This window comes from Phoca vitulina, unplaced genomic scaffold (genome assembly GCF_004348235.1).
Source record: "Phoca vitulina isolate PV1807 unplaced genomic scaffold, GSC_HSeal_1.0 scaffold3, whole genome shotgun sequence".
Classification (NCBI taxonomy): domain Eukaryota; kingdom Metazoa; phylum Chordata; class Mammalia; order Carnivora; family Phocidae; genus Phoca; species Phoca vitulina.
In genome coordinates, this window is record NW_022589706.1 from 34494832 (window position 1) to 34512543 (window position 17712).

The following is a 17712-nucleotide window of genomic DNA, read 5'->3' on the forward strand; positions in this document are numbered from 1 at the left end:
CTAAAGGCAATACTACACAGAAAAGCAAAAAGATTTCCAAATTTGCTTCTTGAGTTGGGCGGCCATAAGACATATATAAAAAATGTTTAATTCTTCCTCTGTCCCGGAAATGAGAAGATAGAACTTATCCAGAATTCTAAAACATCCTGATATTCTGAAAGGAAAGATATATTTCAAGGCTTCAGTGAGCAACCAGCTCTCTAGACAGCTTGACCTATCCTTTTCCTACTCTCAGGACACTCGGTATTTAATAATAGGATACTTAACACTTGTGTTATCATCCTGTTGGGGTTGCTGACTTAAAAATGAAGGTCAGCACAAATGCCCAGAAACCAAGGGCTTCTTGACTTCTGGGGGCAAGAGAACAGGGTAGGAATTACCTAGAAATGTTACACATTTCAGGGGAAGGACAAAGTCTGTTCTATTACAGGTATTGTTGGGGAAAAATAATCTGAGTTTTCAACCTCAGTATTAGCAGTTGGTCTTGAAATATAAATGCCTAGTGTAGTAGACAAGATACACTAGTCGCTATTCTAAATATCCCGTTCAGAATTTGGAACATTTCCACTAAACATTTAGCTATCTGGATTCAGAAATATTTTCTTGAATCCTGTCATATTATTATCTCTGTTTGGTTCTTATAGACATGTGACTATTAAAAGCTAGTTAAATTATTTCGTCAAGTAGAAGGATGACCTGGAAATTTTGACAAAAGGGCACAGTAGATTTCAAACAAAACATGAATGAATACTACTATCGAGCCTGGTTAGATAGCTCAGCTTATGCTTTATACAGAAAAACTCTCACCAATAGAAATGTTTAAAGGAGAACATAAAGTCTGAGTTAATTTTTCCAGTAAACCTAGTGTTTTTTTTTTTTTTAAGATTTTGTTTGTCAGAGAGAGAGAGCACAAGCAGGGGGAGCAGCAGGCAGAGGGAGAAGTAGGCTCCCTGCTGAGCAAGGAGCCCAATGCGGGACTTGATCCCAGGACCCTGGGATCATGACCTGAGTTGAAGACAGACGCTTAACCAATTGAGCCACCCAGGTGTCCCGTAAACCTAATGTTTTTAAAAATATTTTTATTGAAATCCTAACTGAGAACATAAAATTTTATTCATTTGTCTATCTCAGAGGTAGATTATAAGAATGGTATTAGGCAATGATCTACAGGTATAAGTGACAAAAACTATCTCAAAGCAAAGAGGGGAAGTTATTAAATCAAATCACAGTATTGATATTTCATAAAATTAAAAAAATCAATGACACTAGATGTTTAATCCATATTGATCTAAAATTATAAAATATAACATGAAGTAAAATATAAATTTACAAAAGATAACTATTAAATATACACTATCATTCTAGTATAAATTAGAAAATAAAATTAATAAAAATAAAGTAGTATTTAAAATAAACATCTCATTAAAAGTGAAAAAATTAACCAATCATAAAAATTTTAAATTCAAATGTCATTTGATCATTTTTAAAATTCAACCTCATAAAGCAAACTGAGTAAATGGTGTCAAGTTGTAAGTATACTTTTAAGCAAAAGTGTCTACCTCTTTCAGAACCTACATTAGTCCAACTATTTCCTTTGGGCTATTTTATGTTCAAAAAATTCCATTGCTTTTTTGATAACTTGTAGAAAACCTTTTAGAATAATCTTTTTTATTATTTTTAAGAAAATATTTTATTGACTCAACATCTTATTGACAGCAACTTGAGTTTAGTTTCAAAGAAAGTGTTTTTTGTTTCCTGTTTGTCTTCACCTTCAGTTGATTTATATAAAAGTAGAGATTTCCAGTTTCAACTACAATATGCCATTTTTTTATTCCACTAGTTCAGAAAGACTGTGAACCAGAGTAGAATTAATTTTTCTAACAGAAATCTTGCTTTGTCAATTGCCCATTTCTTCCTCTTCTTGAAAACTGTAGAAGTATAGAAAATACACCTTTATTCAATTAAGACAGACTATGACTCTTGATATAAGATAAAATAATTCAAACTTTAGGGATTACAAAAAATATATATATATTTTGTATATATATATTTTGTGTGTATATATATATGTATATATATATACACACACACTTCATGTATATATTCAGTTAATAGTTTTACACAAACAAAAGAAATTCAGGATTTTAGTACCTAAAATAGCACTGGAATATCTGAGTATCAAAAGCTAGAAATGTAATCAATCACTAAATGGATGTGGATGGTCTTCAGGATGGCTGGTGCCAGGGAAACAAGTGTCCTCAGGACCCTCCATCTCTCATCTCCACTTCTGTGAGAGGGAGCAGGAGGTGATGGGAGGGTGGCTTTATCGCCTTCAACTGACTTTTCCACAAACCAGGGGACAGACTACTTGCCCTTCTAAACTCAAATCCATTCATCTTTGTGACCAAAAAGGAAAGAAGTCTTCTCTCCCAGCTCCACCTAAAACAAATCTTGTTGAGGGACTTTTAGTACCTAAAATCCAATCACTGTGACCTGGAAGTGAAGTCCTTTGATTGGTTCAGTTTGGGTTAGGTACCTGCCCCTCAACCAGTCACTGAGACCAAGAAGAGTGGGTCATGTACAAAGATGGCCGCTCCCATTAGGATCCCAAGGATAGAATGGGGAGTGCAGCAAGTCCCTAAAAGGAAGGGATACAGGGAAGCAACATAATAGATGTCTGCTACAAGTGACCTTGAAATTTTTTAGTTAAAAAGATTATTGTGCCTCAGAATCAAGATTCTACATGTTCCTTTGTTAGTTTTTGGAAGATGTAAGAAGGGTAAAAGATTGGATAGAAATTAGATTTGACTTTTGTTTCCCTTGCCTCCAGTGACATGTCTAGTAAGCAGTTGCTATGGCTGAGACCAAAGAGATTGTTACCTGTGTTCTTGTCTAGGATTTTGATGGTTTCCTGTCTCACATTTAGGTCTTTCATCCATTTTGAATTTATTTTTGTGTATGGTATAAGAAAGGTGACAGGAATGGCCAGCAATCCCTGTACGAACAAGTGAAAGATTACTCCAAACTTTGCTGTCAAAGAGAGGAGAAGGCAAGGGGGTCAACGCTCAGAGACAAAGACACTTTGCCCTTCTTTGCTCCCACTTTTATTGGTACTTCAGGATAATCACAAATCCTTATCACTATTCCTCAAGCACATGATGTGTGACAAGGCGTCTTACTGGAACTAGGAGGATCTGTTTACAGGAAAGATACTATATGTTAATCTTTGGGTTCTACGAGTTCTGCTAAACATAGACTAAGGGACAATGCATACATCTTAGATCACAGGGCTGCTGTTTGGGCTAAGAAAGCTTTGGGGAAGGCAATTCCCCACTGCATTCCTACAGCAGAGTGATTACGCAGGCCTCGGCATTCCAAAGGCCTACACCCTTCTCTGAAACCTTCCCTCGCCCCTAACAGCCTCCGTGTTACATTTTAGCAAGCCGGGTATTATGGCTGATTTCATGCTCTACATTAACCCCAACAGAAAGGGGTCCAGTTTCATGCTTCTGCATGTTGCTGTCCAGTTTTCCCAACACCATTTGTTGAAGAGACTGTTTTTTTTCCATTGGATATTCTTTCCTGCTTTGTCAAAGATTAGTTGACCATACAGTTGTGTGTCCATTTCTGGGTTTTCTATTCTGGTCCACTGATCTATGTGTCTGGTTTTCTGCCAGTACCATACTGTTTTGATTACTACAGTTTTGTAATATAGCTCGAAGTCTGGAATCATTTTGCTTTTCTTTTTCAGGATTGCTTTGGCTATTCAGGGTCTTTTGTGGTTCCATACAAATTTTAGGCAAGGGAAACAAAAGCAACTATTGGGACCTCATCAAGATAAAAAGCTTCTGCACAGAGAGGGAAACAATCAACAAAACAAAAAGGCAGCCTACAGAATGGGAGAAGGTAATTGCAAATGACATATCTGATAAAGGGTTAGTATCCAAAATATATAAAGAACTTCTCAAACTCAACAGCCAAAAAACAAATAATCCAGTTAAGAAATGGGCAGGGGACATGAATAGATATTTTTCCAAAAAAGACATCCAGATGGCTAACAGACACATGAAAAGATGCTCAGCATCACTCATCATCAGGGAAATAAAAATCAAAACCACGATGTGATACCACCTCACACCTGTCAGAATGGCTAAAATGAACAACAGAAGAAACAATAGATATTGGTGAGTATGTGGAGAAAGGGGAACCCTCTTACACTGTTGGTGGGAATGCAAACTGGTGCAGCCACTCTGGAAGACAGTATGGAGGTTCCTCAAAAAGTTAAAAATAGAACTACCCTATGAGCCAGCAATTGCACTACTAAGTATTTATCCAAAGGATACAAAAATACTTATTTGAAGGAGCACATGCACCCTGATGTTTACAGCAGCATTATCAACAGTAGCCAAACTATGGAAAGAGCCAAAGTGTCCATTGACTGATGAATGGATAAAGAAGATGTGATATATATATATATATCACATACAATGGAATACTACTCAGCCATCAAAAAGAATGAAATCTTGCCATTTACAACAATGTAGATGGAGCTAGAGTGTACTATGCTAAGCCAAATAAGTTAGTCAGAGAAAGACAAATACCATATGATTTCACTCATATGTGGAATTTAAGAAACAAAACAGATGAATATATGGGAAGGGGGAAACAAGAGAGAGAGAGGGAAACAAACCGTAGGGGACTCCTAAGGACAGAGAACAAACTGAGGGTTGACAGAGAGAGGTGGGTGGGGAATGGGCTAAATGGGTGATGGGTATTAAGGAGGGCATTTGTGATGAGCACTGGGTATTATATGTAAGTGATGAATCACTAAATTCTACTCCTGAAACCAGTATTACACTATATATTAACTAACTAGAATTTAAATAAAAATGTGAAGAAAAGAAATTAGATTTGACTTATGTTTATAAAAGAAACACTGGGTTAATCAGTGAGTGTTGAAGCTGATATTGCTATAAAGTGAGTTGGATCTCAGAAGGAACATTACCCTGGCAGAATTTAAACAAATGATGCAGACAGATGCACAAGGGCTAAAACTTATGACTATGGGCTTAATAAGGTAGAACAGAAAAGGAGACAACACAATAGTGTTGTATTAGGTGGAGTCCCTTCCTCAAGGAGCTATTATTTTAGTGAGAGGAACAAATTAAACATGTTAAAAATAATTCCTGATGCTGTGCTTTGAAGAAAACAAAATAAGCAGAGACTTGGTGAGGGTGAAAGCTGCTTCATTTAGGGTTGCCAAGGACCTTTTTAAGTTGTTGATGTACAAGCTGAGACATGAACGATGAGATGGAGGTGATCATCTGAAAGTCTACAGATCAACACTCCAAGCAGAAGGCAGCGAGGGCAAAGCCCCTGAGCTGGAAATGAGTTTGCAGTTTGAACATCAGTAATAAGGTCAGTGTGTCTAAAGTTCAGCAGATACGTGGAGAATGCTAGGAAAGAGAGGAGGCAGGGGCCAGTGTCTTACAGGCCAGAGTCAGAAACTGGATTTTGAGCCCAAACTATATAAATAATAAGAAAAGACCAATGGGTCTGCCATGCAGATAATGTCATGGCTGACCAGCAGTCCTGCCTTGGAGGTAAAAGCAAGCCAAATCTCAGTAGGTTTGAAAGACAATATGCAAAAGATATCAGATCTAAAGTTAGTCATCACCAGGAGTCTCCTGGTATAAGTTCCAAAATGAGTAAGCTGCCATATAAGGACTTCTAACAGAAATAACACAGGCCTCTTTGGTCAATTCCTGATGGATCGTTCAAGTTGTAAATCACGTTCTTAACTTCCTAGGACTCACTACTCATATTCATGTCCAATGGCAATGCTATAATCATTACGATGACTGGGGAATCCAAGGCCCTCAGAGATATTATGGAGATTGATTCTTCCCATTCTAGAATCTTGTTGCTCACATCAGCCCCAATATTTTTGGCTAAAAGCTCAGTCTTGAGAGTACTTCTGGAGAACCATCTTTGATTTGAAAAATCAGGATACAAATCTATTTTTCAATGATAAACTTTTTTACCACAAAATGGAACGTAAGAGAGTAGAAAACCAATCTGATTAATTCAGGATCCCACATAGTTCCATTCTAGTTAATAATAGTGAATTTCTCTACACCACTGAGAGGTTTCCTTTTAATTCCATAAAATATTCATTAACTCAACTGACACAGTTTGAGATTCAGTTTGCTAACAAATATCCAAATTCTTGGCAGAGCGTGCTAATAGTGATCATATGGAAATGCTTTCAGGACAACTGATAGATTTACCTTGCTTTGCTTATTAAAGCCTCATGCCCAGTGGTCTCATGGAAGAACTTAAAAAACACTTTTACTTCCTTTAGGATATAGCACTTTTTCAGGAAAATTCTTCTTCTTCTTCACCCCAGAATAGCACGTTCCAGGGACCTGTACAGCCACATACCGGACTCTGTGATTTTCTTCTCACCCAGGCACTCAACCAGCAGCTTCTTGGAATCATGTAGGATTTAATTCCCTGTGCCCAAGCTACATGTCTGCTAGAAAAACTGTGAAGCCTCTGTGTGAAAGAAAATAACACTCTATGGATTTGTTTCAGCTAACTTCTACTTAGAATATGCCAAGAATCTAGTTATTACTATAAGTGATTTTTCAAAAAGTGAAAAACATTTCTCTTGTTCGCCTGCATGATGACTTTTCCCCACTGCTGCACCTCCTCACTACTGTCTACTTAAAAAGCGTCTGCCTTCGCCTCAGTTCATGATCCCAGGGTCCTGGGATCGAGTCCCATGTCGGGCTCCCTGCTCAGTGTGGAGTCCGCTTCTCTCTCCACCCCTCCCCCCTGCTCCTGCTCTCTCTCTCTCTCTCTTGCTCTCTCAGATAAATAAATAAAATCTTTTTAAAAAATGCCACAATGATAAGATCATTAGGTGATATGGTATTAAGACTTGCCACAAAAATCTCATGTAAAGCAATACTAAAAGGGATTTATGTGTAAGAAGCTGGTTGGCCACATCAATCAGGTCATGTTTATTGAATAACTGGGTGCCATAAGGGACCTACTCGTCATACCCAAGAGGCCCTTTGCCTTTGCTTGGACTTGCATCCTGGCACCATAGTTTTCCGTGACCTAGCAAAGTTTCTTGATCTATGCCTCAATTTCCACATACGTAAAGTAGAAATAACAACACTGCATCTATTACAGGATTATAAGGTGGACAAATTGAGTTAATACATATCAAGGACTCGGAGCAGCCTGGCACACAATTAAGATTAGCCAGTACTATTTTGTATAACCTTTCTGGGAAATAAAGAAGAAAAAAATAAAAATAAAAATGATATATGGCACTGTAGACTTAAGAGGGGAATTGTGTAATACCAATTTTTATGTACCACAGGAAGTGCAGAGGGAAAAAACATGCAGATGAGAAAGTCTTCACAGAAGTCATGGGGCTTGAGTGAGGCCTGAGGATTTGGACAGGAAATGTATGGACATTTATGGACAAAGAGGCAAAAGCAGGAAAGAATGTGCCCATGGAACATGAATGAAGGGTAAGCCCGTCTTGAAAGAGAAGGAACATATTAAAGGGACATGAAGATAAAGAAAGATAAACTAGTTTATGGTGAGCTCACTAATTGGGTAAAATAGTCCAAACTTATTTGATTAAAAAAGATAGGTGGAATGAAAGAAGACTTTTGACAGAAATGATTTATTTTTGCCTTAGTCTATTCAGGCTTCTGAGAAATTACCATAGACTGGGTAGCTCATAGCCAACAGAAATTTATTTCCCACAGTTCTGGAGGTTGAGAAATCCAAGAGCAAGGTCCTGGCAGATTTGGTGTCTGGTAAAAGCCCACTTCCTTGTTTATAGATGTCCATCTTCTTGCTATGTCATCACATGGTAGAAGGGTTGAGGGAGCTCTCTGCAGTCTCTTTTACAAGGACACTAAACCCATTCATGGGGGCTCCACACTCATGGCCTAATCACTTCCCAAAGGCCCCACCTCCTAATAGCCTCACATTTGAGATTAGGAATTAACATATGAATTTGGAGGAACAAAAACATTCAATAGCAATTGAACATCATGTTCCTACAATGGCAGGTCTCTATTAATAATTTATCCATGGGATACTGAGTGCTTCCAGGGAAATGGAGCCACCAAATATCTTCTAACCCTACTTCCCCCACATTTCTTTGCTCATATCTGCTTCCCTGCTCACATTTCTTTGCTTCTCTTTGCGATAAAATCCCTTCAAAAAGTTCTATACTATCTTTTATTTATCTCTTTTCACTATCTCTTATGCTTTTGCCCCACTCACTCCACTAAAACTGCTCATGTCAATGACATACACATTGCTGAAACCAACAGTTTTCGGACCTCATTTTACTTGACTTCTCAGCAGCTTTTGATATATATGACCATTGTCTTGCCTTGATACACTTTCTTCCCTTGGTTTCCAGAATATCACATCCTCCTACCTTGTGGGTTGTCCTCTCTCATCTCCTTTGGCTTTAGTACTTCTCTTCTCCCACCCTCTTAACATTAGGGCTCAGCCCTTGGTCTTCTTATCTTTTCTGTCTAAACTCGCTCTCTTGGTTATGTCACCAGTCCCATAAATCTATATCATCTGTATCCAGGTGACTTTCAAATATCTAGCTCCAGCTCAAACCTCACTAATAGAGTCCAGACTTAAGCCTTATAAGCATATCCATTTGGATGTCTAACAGACATCCCAAATTTAACATGTCCAAAACAGAACTGATCTTTCTTCCCACACCTGCTTCATCTACAGTATTCCCCATGTTAGTTTATGACAGTACCATCTTTCCAGTTGCTCAATCCAAAAACCTTTCAGTCATTCTTGACTCTTCTCTTTCTTGACGCTTCTCAATCCCCAATTAACATCCAATCTGTCAGGAAGTCCTATTGGCTCTACTTTTAAAATATATTCCGGATCAAATCACTTTTCACCATGTTCTCTGCTACCATTCTGATCTGAGTCACCAAAATGTCTCACTTGGATTATTCGATGGCCTCCTAACTAGTATTCCTGCTCCTACCCTTGCCTTCCTATAGCATATTCTCAATAACAACCAGAACGATCTCTTTTAGTCAGATAATGACTATAATAAAAAATGAATAATAACAAGTGTTGACAAGGATATGGAGAAATTGGAACCTTCATGCATTGCCGGTGTAGCCCTTTTGGAAAACAGTTTGGCAGTACCTCAAAAAATTAAAAATTTGACCTAGTAATTCTAGTCCTCAGAATATACCCAAGAGAAACTGAAAACATATTTTCACAAAAAAACTTGTACATGAATGTTCTTAGCAACATTTTCATAAGAGTCAAAAAATGGAAACAACTCAACTATCCATTAATTGATAAATGGATAATCCAAGTGTGGATATACCTACACAATGGGATATTATCAGCCATAAACAGGAATGAAGCATTGATATATACTAAAACATGGATGAACCTTGAAAACATTATGCTAAGTGAAAGAAACCAGACAAAAAGGGTATATAGTTATACGATCCTGTTTTTATGAAATGTGTATAATGGGCAAGTCCCTAGAAACAGAAAGTAAATTAGTGTTTGTCAGGGGTTTGGGGAGGAGAAATGGGAGGGATTGCGAAGAGGCATGGGGTTTCTTTTCCAAGTTGAAAATGTTAAAGAATTAGACGGTAGTAATGACTGCACAACATTGTGAATATATTAAAAACAACTGAATTGTATACTTTTAAAGAGTGAATTTTATGGTATGTGAATTACATTGCAATAAAAAAAAAAAAAAGGCCATAAGATTTTGAGCTTCTTTTCTATGGTTTACATGCACAGGATCAGCCACCTGAGCTAGATTTACTAGTACAGAGGATTAGTCTGTCTTAGAGCTTCATGGAAGTCCATCAATAAGTAAACCATCCCTACATGACAAATGAAATCTGAAGTTAGAAGCTTTTTCCTGGGAGTACACTTTAGGGGAAAAAAAAAAAAAATCCAACGTAAATTCTTCCATCAGGGACTCTTAGGTAATATAATTTGAGGCTATCTGTGGTTTTGCCCAAGACAAAGAAACATTCTTTGGAAGATGTTGCTTCTATTGATCAACTCTAAAAGATTAGGGCATAAAATCAAATTGCAACTAACCCCATTAAGGAATTTTTGTCAAAATAGAATAGCCTATTTCCAGATGATCCAGTTTTATATAGAGATAAAGTTTATGAAGCCAAGAGACATAAAGAATCACATTCCCTTAGACCAACTTCCTCAAATACCAGATGTCTCAACTGAGCATTTGGCAAGTATTAGAGGGCAGTCTAAATTCTGATTTGTATTGTTGATTAAATAAATGTCCATATGTTTTTAATACTGGACATATAGGTAGCAAAGTCAATATACTGTCATGAGAACTTAGGGGTTGATTTATATCCTTGTCTAATCAAATAGTTATCATACTTCCAGGCTGGGGTAAACTCAAAATATCTGCAGATGGGGGTAAAAAGTTTTTCAGATCTTCCCATTTGGGCAAGCACTTAGTTGAGAGCTGAGCATTTGTGCTGTTAGACATGGAAGGCATAATTTGGGTCTGAACAACTCCAAGGGCAGGTGTTTTTTAATTGACTGCCCCATCAGGAAAGCATTTCAATAGAAGCCCTGCAAAACACGTAATTCAGTGTAGACCTGCATTTTTGATGAACTAGCTCCAAAATGGGCCCTCCCCCCATTTAGAGTTAAAGTATATTAGTTTTGGACACTACACTACAATGCTTTTCTCTATAAATGTTTACTGAATTAATAAATGAATGACTTAATAAATATACTATCACGATAGTATTAGAGCTGAGTATTTTTCTTATATACTTTTAATCGGTAGGTCATGTGCTATGCCCTACATAAACCATTGACAAAAAGTCTGGAAGTTTTTTCCAACTTTATGTTCTAGGTTGTTTCCTCATGTGTTTCTAGGTTGTTTCCCCACTACATTATAAGCTCTTGGATGACGTTATTTACCTTTGCATCCTCCACACAATGCCTACTCCAGGTCAAGACCCATCAGCAGATACTTAAAAAACCAACAGGAAAGAGACACTGAATAGAACTAGTTGGGCTTGTGTTTTAAACTTCAAGTTTCTGATGTGGAGTATGTTTGAAGGTACAAAGGCAGGCAGTCCACTCCAGAAGCTAAAGGGGGACAGCTATTCCCTTTACCCTCCCTCTGGCAGCTGGAGTGTAGGTCAATGACAAGTCATGGCCAGACAGACTCTTCTGTAAGGACTTTGAATCTGGAGGAAATGACTCAAGGTACAGGGTTACTTAGAGTTTGAGGCGTCAGTGGCAGAATTGTGAAATTGCAGCACAGCAGCTGATCTCCAGGGACAGTGGTAACAGAGCAGATTCCTACTGCAGAAATTAATGGCCTCATCTTGCCCCTTATCTTGGTTCCTGCCCCAGCCTGGCTCTCCAGACTTCTGTCAATTCATGAGCCACCCAAGTAAACTGAAGAGTAAACTTGAAGGCAATCAAAAAGTACAAAAATACTAAGATTACCCTTCCTACTCATTTCCTTGGAAGACATATCACTACTTACACATTAACTCAGTCAAATAATGATTATGGTTTTCCAGCCACACTGCTCTCTCAGATTTTCCTAGCCTTTCTGTGAAATAAAGTTATCTTTAAAAAATATCTGGGGGGGCCTGGGTGGTTCAGTCATTAAGCATTTGCCTTCGGCTCAGGTCATGATCCCAGGGTCCTGGGATCGAGCCCCACATCGGGCTCCCCACTCAGTGGGAAGCCTGCTTCTCCCTCTCCCACTCCCCTGCTTGTGTTCCCTCTCTCGTTGTCTCTCTCTCTGTCAAATAAATGAATAAAATCTTTTAAAAATAATAACAATAATAAATAAAAAAATCTAAATGTCCTTTTAGATTTTAAATGTCTAATATATTAAAATAACATTTTCCCACTATTGTAAGGAAATGGAGCAAACAGAGTAAGAATCTTTCTAAAAATCCAATACACATAGAATAGCCAAAGCTGGAAACCATACAAGTGTCCATGATTGGATGAACAGATTTAAAAATGTGGTATATCCATGCAATGGAATCTTTTTCAGCCATAAACAGGAGCTGATCTATAGTTGCATGAAAACATTATGCTAAGTGAAAGAAGCCAGATAATGGAGATGGTTGCACAGCTTTGTGTATATACTAAATGCCATGGAATTTGCACTTTAAAATGGTTAAGATGCTGAGTTTTTCTGTTATGTATATTTCATTACAATAAAAAATGTAAATCCAATATGCAAAAAAAAAAATCAAAGAAATATCAAGGAGAACATTTAAAATAAGATCCCTTCCCTTCTATTTGCAGTAGAACAGGGTGACTTATCAAAAGAATTTTTCTGCTGGCAAAATCTTTGTGGCTGCCACTTTCCCTCAGAACTCTCAGAATTTTCAATCATTATGTAATTAAGTTTTCATAATAAGAAATAAACTGTGTCTTGATGAGAGGAAAATAAAGCTCATTCAAAAGACTTTTCATTTATCTCAATCATAATCACATCCCATTTCATTTAGACACCTTAAGAATGTTGTGAAAATGAAGTATAATTTAATGGATCTTGGTAAATATCATTTTTCCACTCTGGCAAAGTTGAAAGCTCTTTTCTTACAGATTAGCATCAGTTACTCAACTTTCCAAAGACGTAGGACTTTAAATGGGAAAAATGGGCTGAAGATACTGAGATTTAGGACGTTTTTCAAACTGGGAGAACAAAAATGTGCTGCTAGTTGCTATCCCAGAATTGGATCACTCATTATTGTAAAATTATTTCAAGTTTGTTCAGTGGAACCCTGGGATATGACATTTACTCAATTTTTTTATTCTAGAATTTTAAAACTCCTTTATCTTTGATTCCTATCATTTCCACATTTCCCCCCCAAATCTCACATACATCAGTAGTTGAAAAGAAAAAAAATATGTGAATACACACACTCACATATACATCTAAGACCCTCAATTATTGCTTTTCGTCCCCAATAGAACTGAAAAAGAAAACCCCACAAAATAGCAAGTATCCAACTTTCAAAGTATCGATTTCAGTCTGTTTGTATCAAAGCCAGAGTTAGTGTCTTTTCATTCTACTAAGGAGCAAAAATGGTCAACTATTTCCTGATTTACATTTCCTGAATTAGGGTAAACTGAAATACCATCAACTTTAAGTCCTATTTCTCAACTTATTAAAAAATGTGTGTTGCTTAAAAAGGAATTTTCAATAACCTCTTGGGAGAAAAATCTCAAGATTTTCCCATCCAAGTTGCTAGGAAGAAACCATCTTCGTGCTTTTACAAATCCCAAAAGCATTTCCTTTCAGAAGTACTTAAAATACAATTACTTCCATTTACTTGTAGCGGGAGGCTTTATCAAAGCAGGTTTTCACCCCAGTCTCTTCAAAGCAGGTGCCTGTAATTAAATGCGGTCCTCTCACCTGATTCATTTCCCATGCTTTGAAGGGCTCTACTGGAGAGCACTAACTCACTCTGCATTCAGAAGGAAGATATTATTGCCAACTTCCGCGAAGCCCTCTGAGAAATTCATCAGTGCTACAAACTACTGACCTTACCCTAAACCCATCTGCTTGCAGGCCAGCTGACTTAACGTCTCCTGCCAGCCATCCGCACACACGTGGTGTTCTATGGCAGATCTGTGAGCCGTCAGGAACGAAAAGGAGCTCACATTTTTAGAGAGGGTCACTGAGGAGAACAAAAAAAAAAAAAAAGGAAAATCCTAATTAGAAACATTTCTCCTCAGGAAACCAAATGCTAACTCTACATGCTTTCACTTCACTTGCATACATTTGTTTGTATTTATTTTAATTAAGAACCATTTGGTGAATGCTTGCCCTCTGCAAAGCACTGCTCTCAGTGTGGTGGAAGACTGAAAAAATGAAATAGAAATAGAAAATAGAATTAATCAAACTCAAGTTTACAAATTGTAACACTGGAGGTCTGGTGGGAGGTACTTTTAAGTCTTGTCCATGTGAGGAACTAGATAGATAGTCGTCTCATTTGGATCTGGTGCAAGACTACAGGGAAGATGGAAGATCCACTTTAATACCCTATTCTAGGAGGTGTCGATGATATAAGAATGACAGAATATTGGTAATTGTTGAAGCTGGGTGGTAAAAAAGAATTTAAAAATTGTATTCTAGTAGTCACATGGTCATAACAATTTGAACCCAAATGTTTTTACATATCACATAGACATTTCAAACAGCGAGATAATTTAGGGGGAGATGTTCTGTGAGTTGGAAACAACATATATGAATCACTACTGCCAGGTTTTGTTTTTTTTTACACCAGTGTAATAAAAACTTTTATTCCAAATGTAACTTACATAAGGCTTATAATTGACTCCATAACATTTTACACACATTTAAGCCTTGGTGTGTGTTTTTTTCTTTTTTCTTTTTTTTTTAATTTTATTTTGTTATGTTAATCTACCACCAGCTTTTATCATCACTAAACAAAACAGGTGAAACTGGTCAGTAAACTCTGTGAAGTCATCTAGGCTTTATCAAGCTTCAATGGCTGACAGGTGTTAGAGCGTGCAGCCGATGGCGGAAACACGCAGCTCACCACAGTCCCACTCGTCAGAACTGTCCAAGCAGTCGGCTTCCCCATCACACCAGCGCTCACGGGACACACACTCATGGTTTGCGCATTCGAGTTCGTCATCCTGGCAAAATGCTGGCACCGGGAACAAGAAGCGAGAAGATGGAAACATTTCAGAAACAAGTGTGAGTCTCACTAAGATGCACATTATCATCTGTCCCAGGAGCGTGTAAGGTAGGAAAGCTGTGGTCACTGGGGCCTCCAAACAGGTATCAAGACAGAATAACAGAATTGGTAAAAACTCATACCACAGATGCCAATCCATTCAAATAGCAAGCATTTAAATAATGCTACCATCTCCAAGTGACTGCATTGTCTAGTCCCAACACTAGGCTTGAAAAAGTGGTACCCAGAGCAGCAGAAATTCCAGGAATTGAGAGAATGGGATTGAAGTCTGGAGTGGCCTGAGCCAAGCACTGGGGCTGAGCAGAATGAAGAAACCACAGGATGGAAACAAGCTCTGTCCACATATATGGATAATGTTTATTCTTTAAAAATCTCTACTGGGGCGCCTGGGTGGCTCAGTCGGTTGGGCGGCTGCCTTCGGCTCAGGTCATGATCCTGGGGTCTTGGGATCGAGCCCCACATCTGGCTCCCTACTCGGCAGAGAGGCTGCTTCTCCCTCTCCCTCTGCCTGCCACTCTGCCTACTTGTGTTCTCTCTCTCTCTCTGTCAAATAAATAAATAAAATCTTTAATAAAATAAAATAAGATAAAAAATTAAAATCTCTACTATCAGAGCACCTGGGTGGCTCAGTTGGTTAAGCATCTAACTCTTGATTTCAGCTCAATCATAATCTAGGGGTCGTGAGATTGAGCCCTGTGTCTGGCTCCATGCTCAGCGGGGAGTTGGCTTAAAATTCTCTTCCTCTCTCTTCTCTGTCTGCTCCTTACCCGCTTGTTCTCTCTCTCTCTCAAATAAATAAATCTTTTTTAAAAGAAAAAAGAAAAAAGAAATTATAGCGACACTCTTTAATTGCCTACCTAACATCCATCTCCTTTCTTTCTCCTTTTTTAAGGGGACCTGATTTTGTTCAGGTCCCCACAGTCCCAGAAGACCCTGATTAGTGTCATTCAGACAAGGCATTTTCTAACCACAACTATTTTTCTTTTCTGGGTAAAGTTATTAGTCCAACAGTAAACATGTGACCCAAGATCAGAGTTTTGGCCTACCATTTCATGGGTTGTGCCTTCCAAGATAGTTCCCACCCAAACCCTGTTGGCCAGATCATGCATCCTAGCCTGGGACAGGGGCAGCCTGAAGGAAACAGCATCTTTTCTAATTGGTTTTCCCTAAGGGGTGCTTCTTTTTGTGATCGAGCTATTTATGTGGTTATCTTTTCTAATCCATACAAAGATCCCTGAAGGCTAGCCGGAACCTTGCTCAAACCTGGCCAATCTGAGTGAATCCTTAAGTGATAGTCCAGACATGAGGGCGAGATCATCACTCCCTCCCACTGGATATGATCAAGGAAGCATAGCACCGCAGGTGCTCTTGGCAGCCATCTTTTGACCCTTGTAGAACCAGCATGAAGTCAAGCTGAACTAAAAGAATCACAGAAGAGGTGCTGAACTCCCACATCTAGCTTCAAGAATCCATCCTCCACTTGACTTTTAAATATGATAATACAAGACATATCTGATACATATAGTAATAAAATATAATAAATGTTTTCACTGGTTAAGTCAGTCTGAGTTGGGCTTTCTGTTACTAAAAGATAAAATATCTTGATCGATAATTTTTGGGGGGGTTCTAAAAGTGGTGGTCATTCATTTAGAAAATGTAGGAAAGACAGAAAAGCACAAAAATTTAACAATCCCACCACCCAGAGATAATCATTGTAAACTGTTTCTTGTGACCTTCTGATCTTTTTCTATGCATGGTTATATGTACTTTAAAAACTTAGGACAATAGTGCACATAATACTTTATATTTTGTTTCATTCAGCTAATGACATGTAATGAACCCAGGAGGAATTATTCTTTTAATTTGATTTTTAACATCTGTATATTATTTAATTTTATGGTTGTATTTTATGTCCCCTCATTTTGGATATTTGGGGTGTTTTAATTTTTGCATGTGATAAATAATGCTAGAATAATATCACCATGCATATAATTTACATACATTTGGTTATGTCCTTGCATGTATTTTTGTAAGTGGAGTTTCGGTCAAAAGATCTGAACATACTACAAGCTTTTGATACATATTTCCAAATTTCTAGTTTATTTTCAAAATGAGCCCTAATCCATGTTTAACATAAAGTTGTGTTGAGCAATGCAGGTAGGCACTTACAACAGTTCTTCTCATCCATGCCATCAGGACAGTCTGGGAACCCATCACAGATGACTGTATGCTTCAAACATTGTTTATTGGATGGACATTCCCAAAGATCTCTCTCTTTACAGCCTAGAGACAGAAGAAAAGGTTATTTGCAATAGACGTAGACATCAAAATAATGATGAATTTGATCAAGCAATGTAGAAAAATTATAGCACAAAGGCATGATTTCTTTCTTCCTAAAAGGTCTTGACTTCTGTATACCATGAAAAAGGTAATTTTGAGAGTAGAAATACTCAATAATCTCCATACTGCCATATAAATAGGACAGCTCTCCTAAGAGAAGATCAAAAGTGACATATGGGAAATGGGGAAAAAATGAAAAAGTAACTATACATTAATGCTCATTTTTAGCTGTTCCTTTTGCTTTCTGAGTCAATTTGCTAGCATATAAGACTCATCTATAAAATGATAAGTTACGCTTTTAGGTAAATATGCCAAAACCTAGTGATTTAAATGCATATTACCTTAAAATGTAATTTCAGTCAACAAATGGAAAGGCCATCTGTGTGTTTACTAAGAGGTGTCTCCTCTGCCAAATACCTACAAAACTAATTTAAGAGCCAGGTACAAAAGCTGTCACTTCAGTAACATAGTCTAAGAGATCTAAGGAGATCAACTTCATCAATTAATATGAGAAATGAACGTAATTTGCACAAGATCAGGACTATAAGCTTGAACTGTAATTTGC

General features: G+C 37.7%; 1 protein-coding gene across 1 annotated transcript in view; it reads right to left on the minus strand.

The window, feature by feature from the left end:
* Window positions 1-17712, minus strand: part of CORIN (corin, serine peptidase) — a 234550-nt gene that overhangs the window by 25231 nt on the left and 191607 nt on the right. The window contains exons 14-16 of the mRNA XM_032397831.1: window positions 16977-17090; window positions 14646-14756; window positions 13631-13760 (exon numbers count right to left, since the gene is read on the minus strand). Of these exons, the coding sequence (XP_032253722.1) occupies window positions 13631-13760; window positions 14646-14756; window positions 16977-17090 (355 nt within the window). The remainder of the gene's footprint in view (window positions 1-13630; window positions 13761-14645; window positions 14757-16976; window positions 17091-17712) is intronic.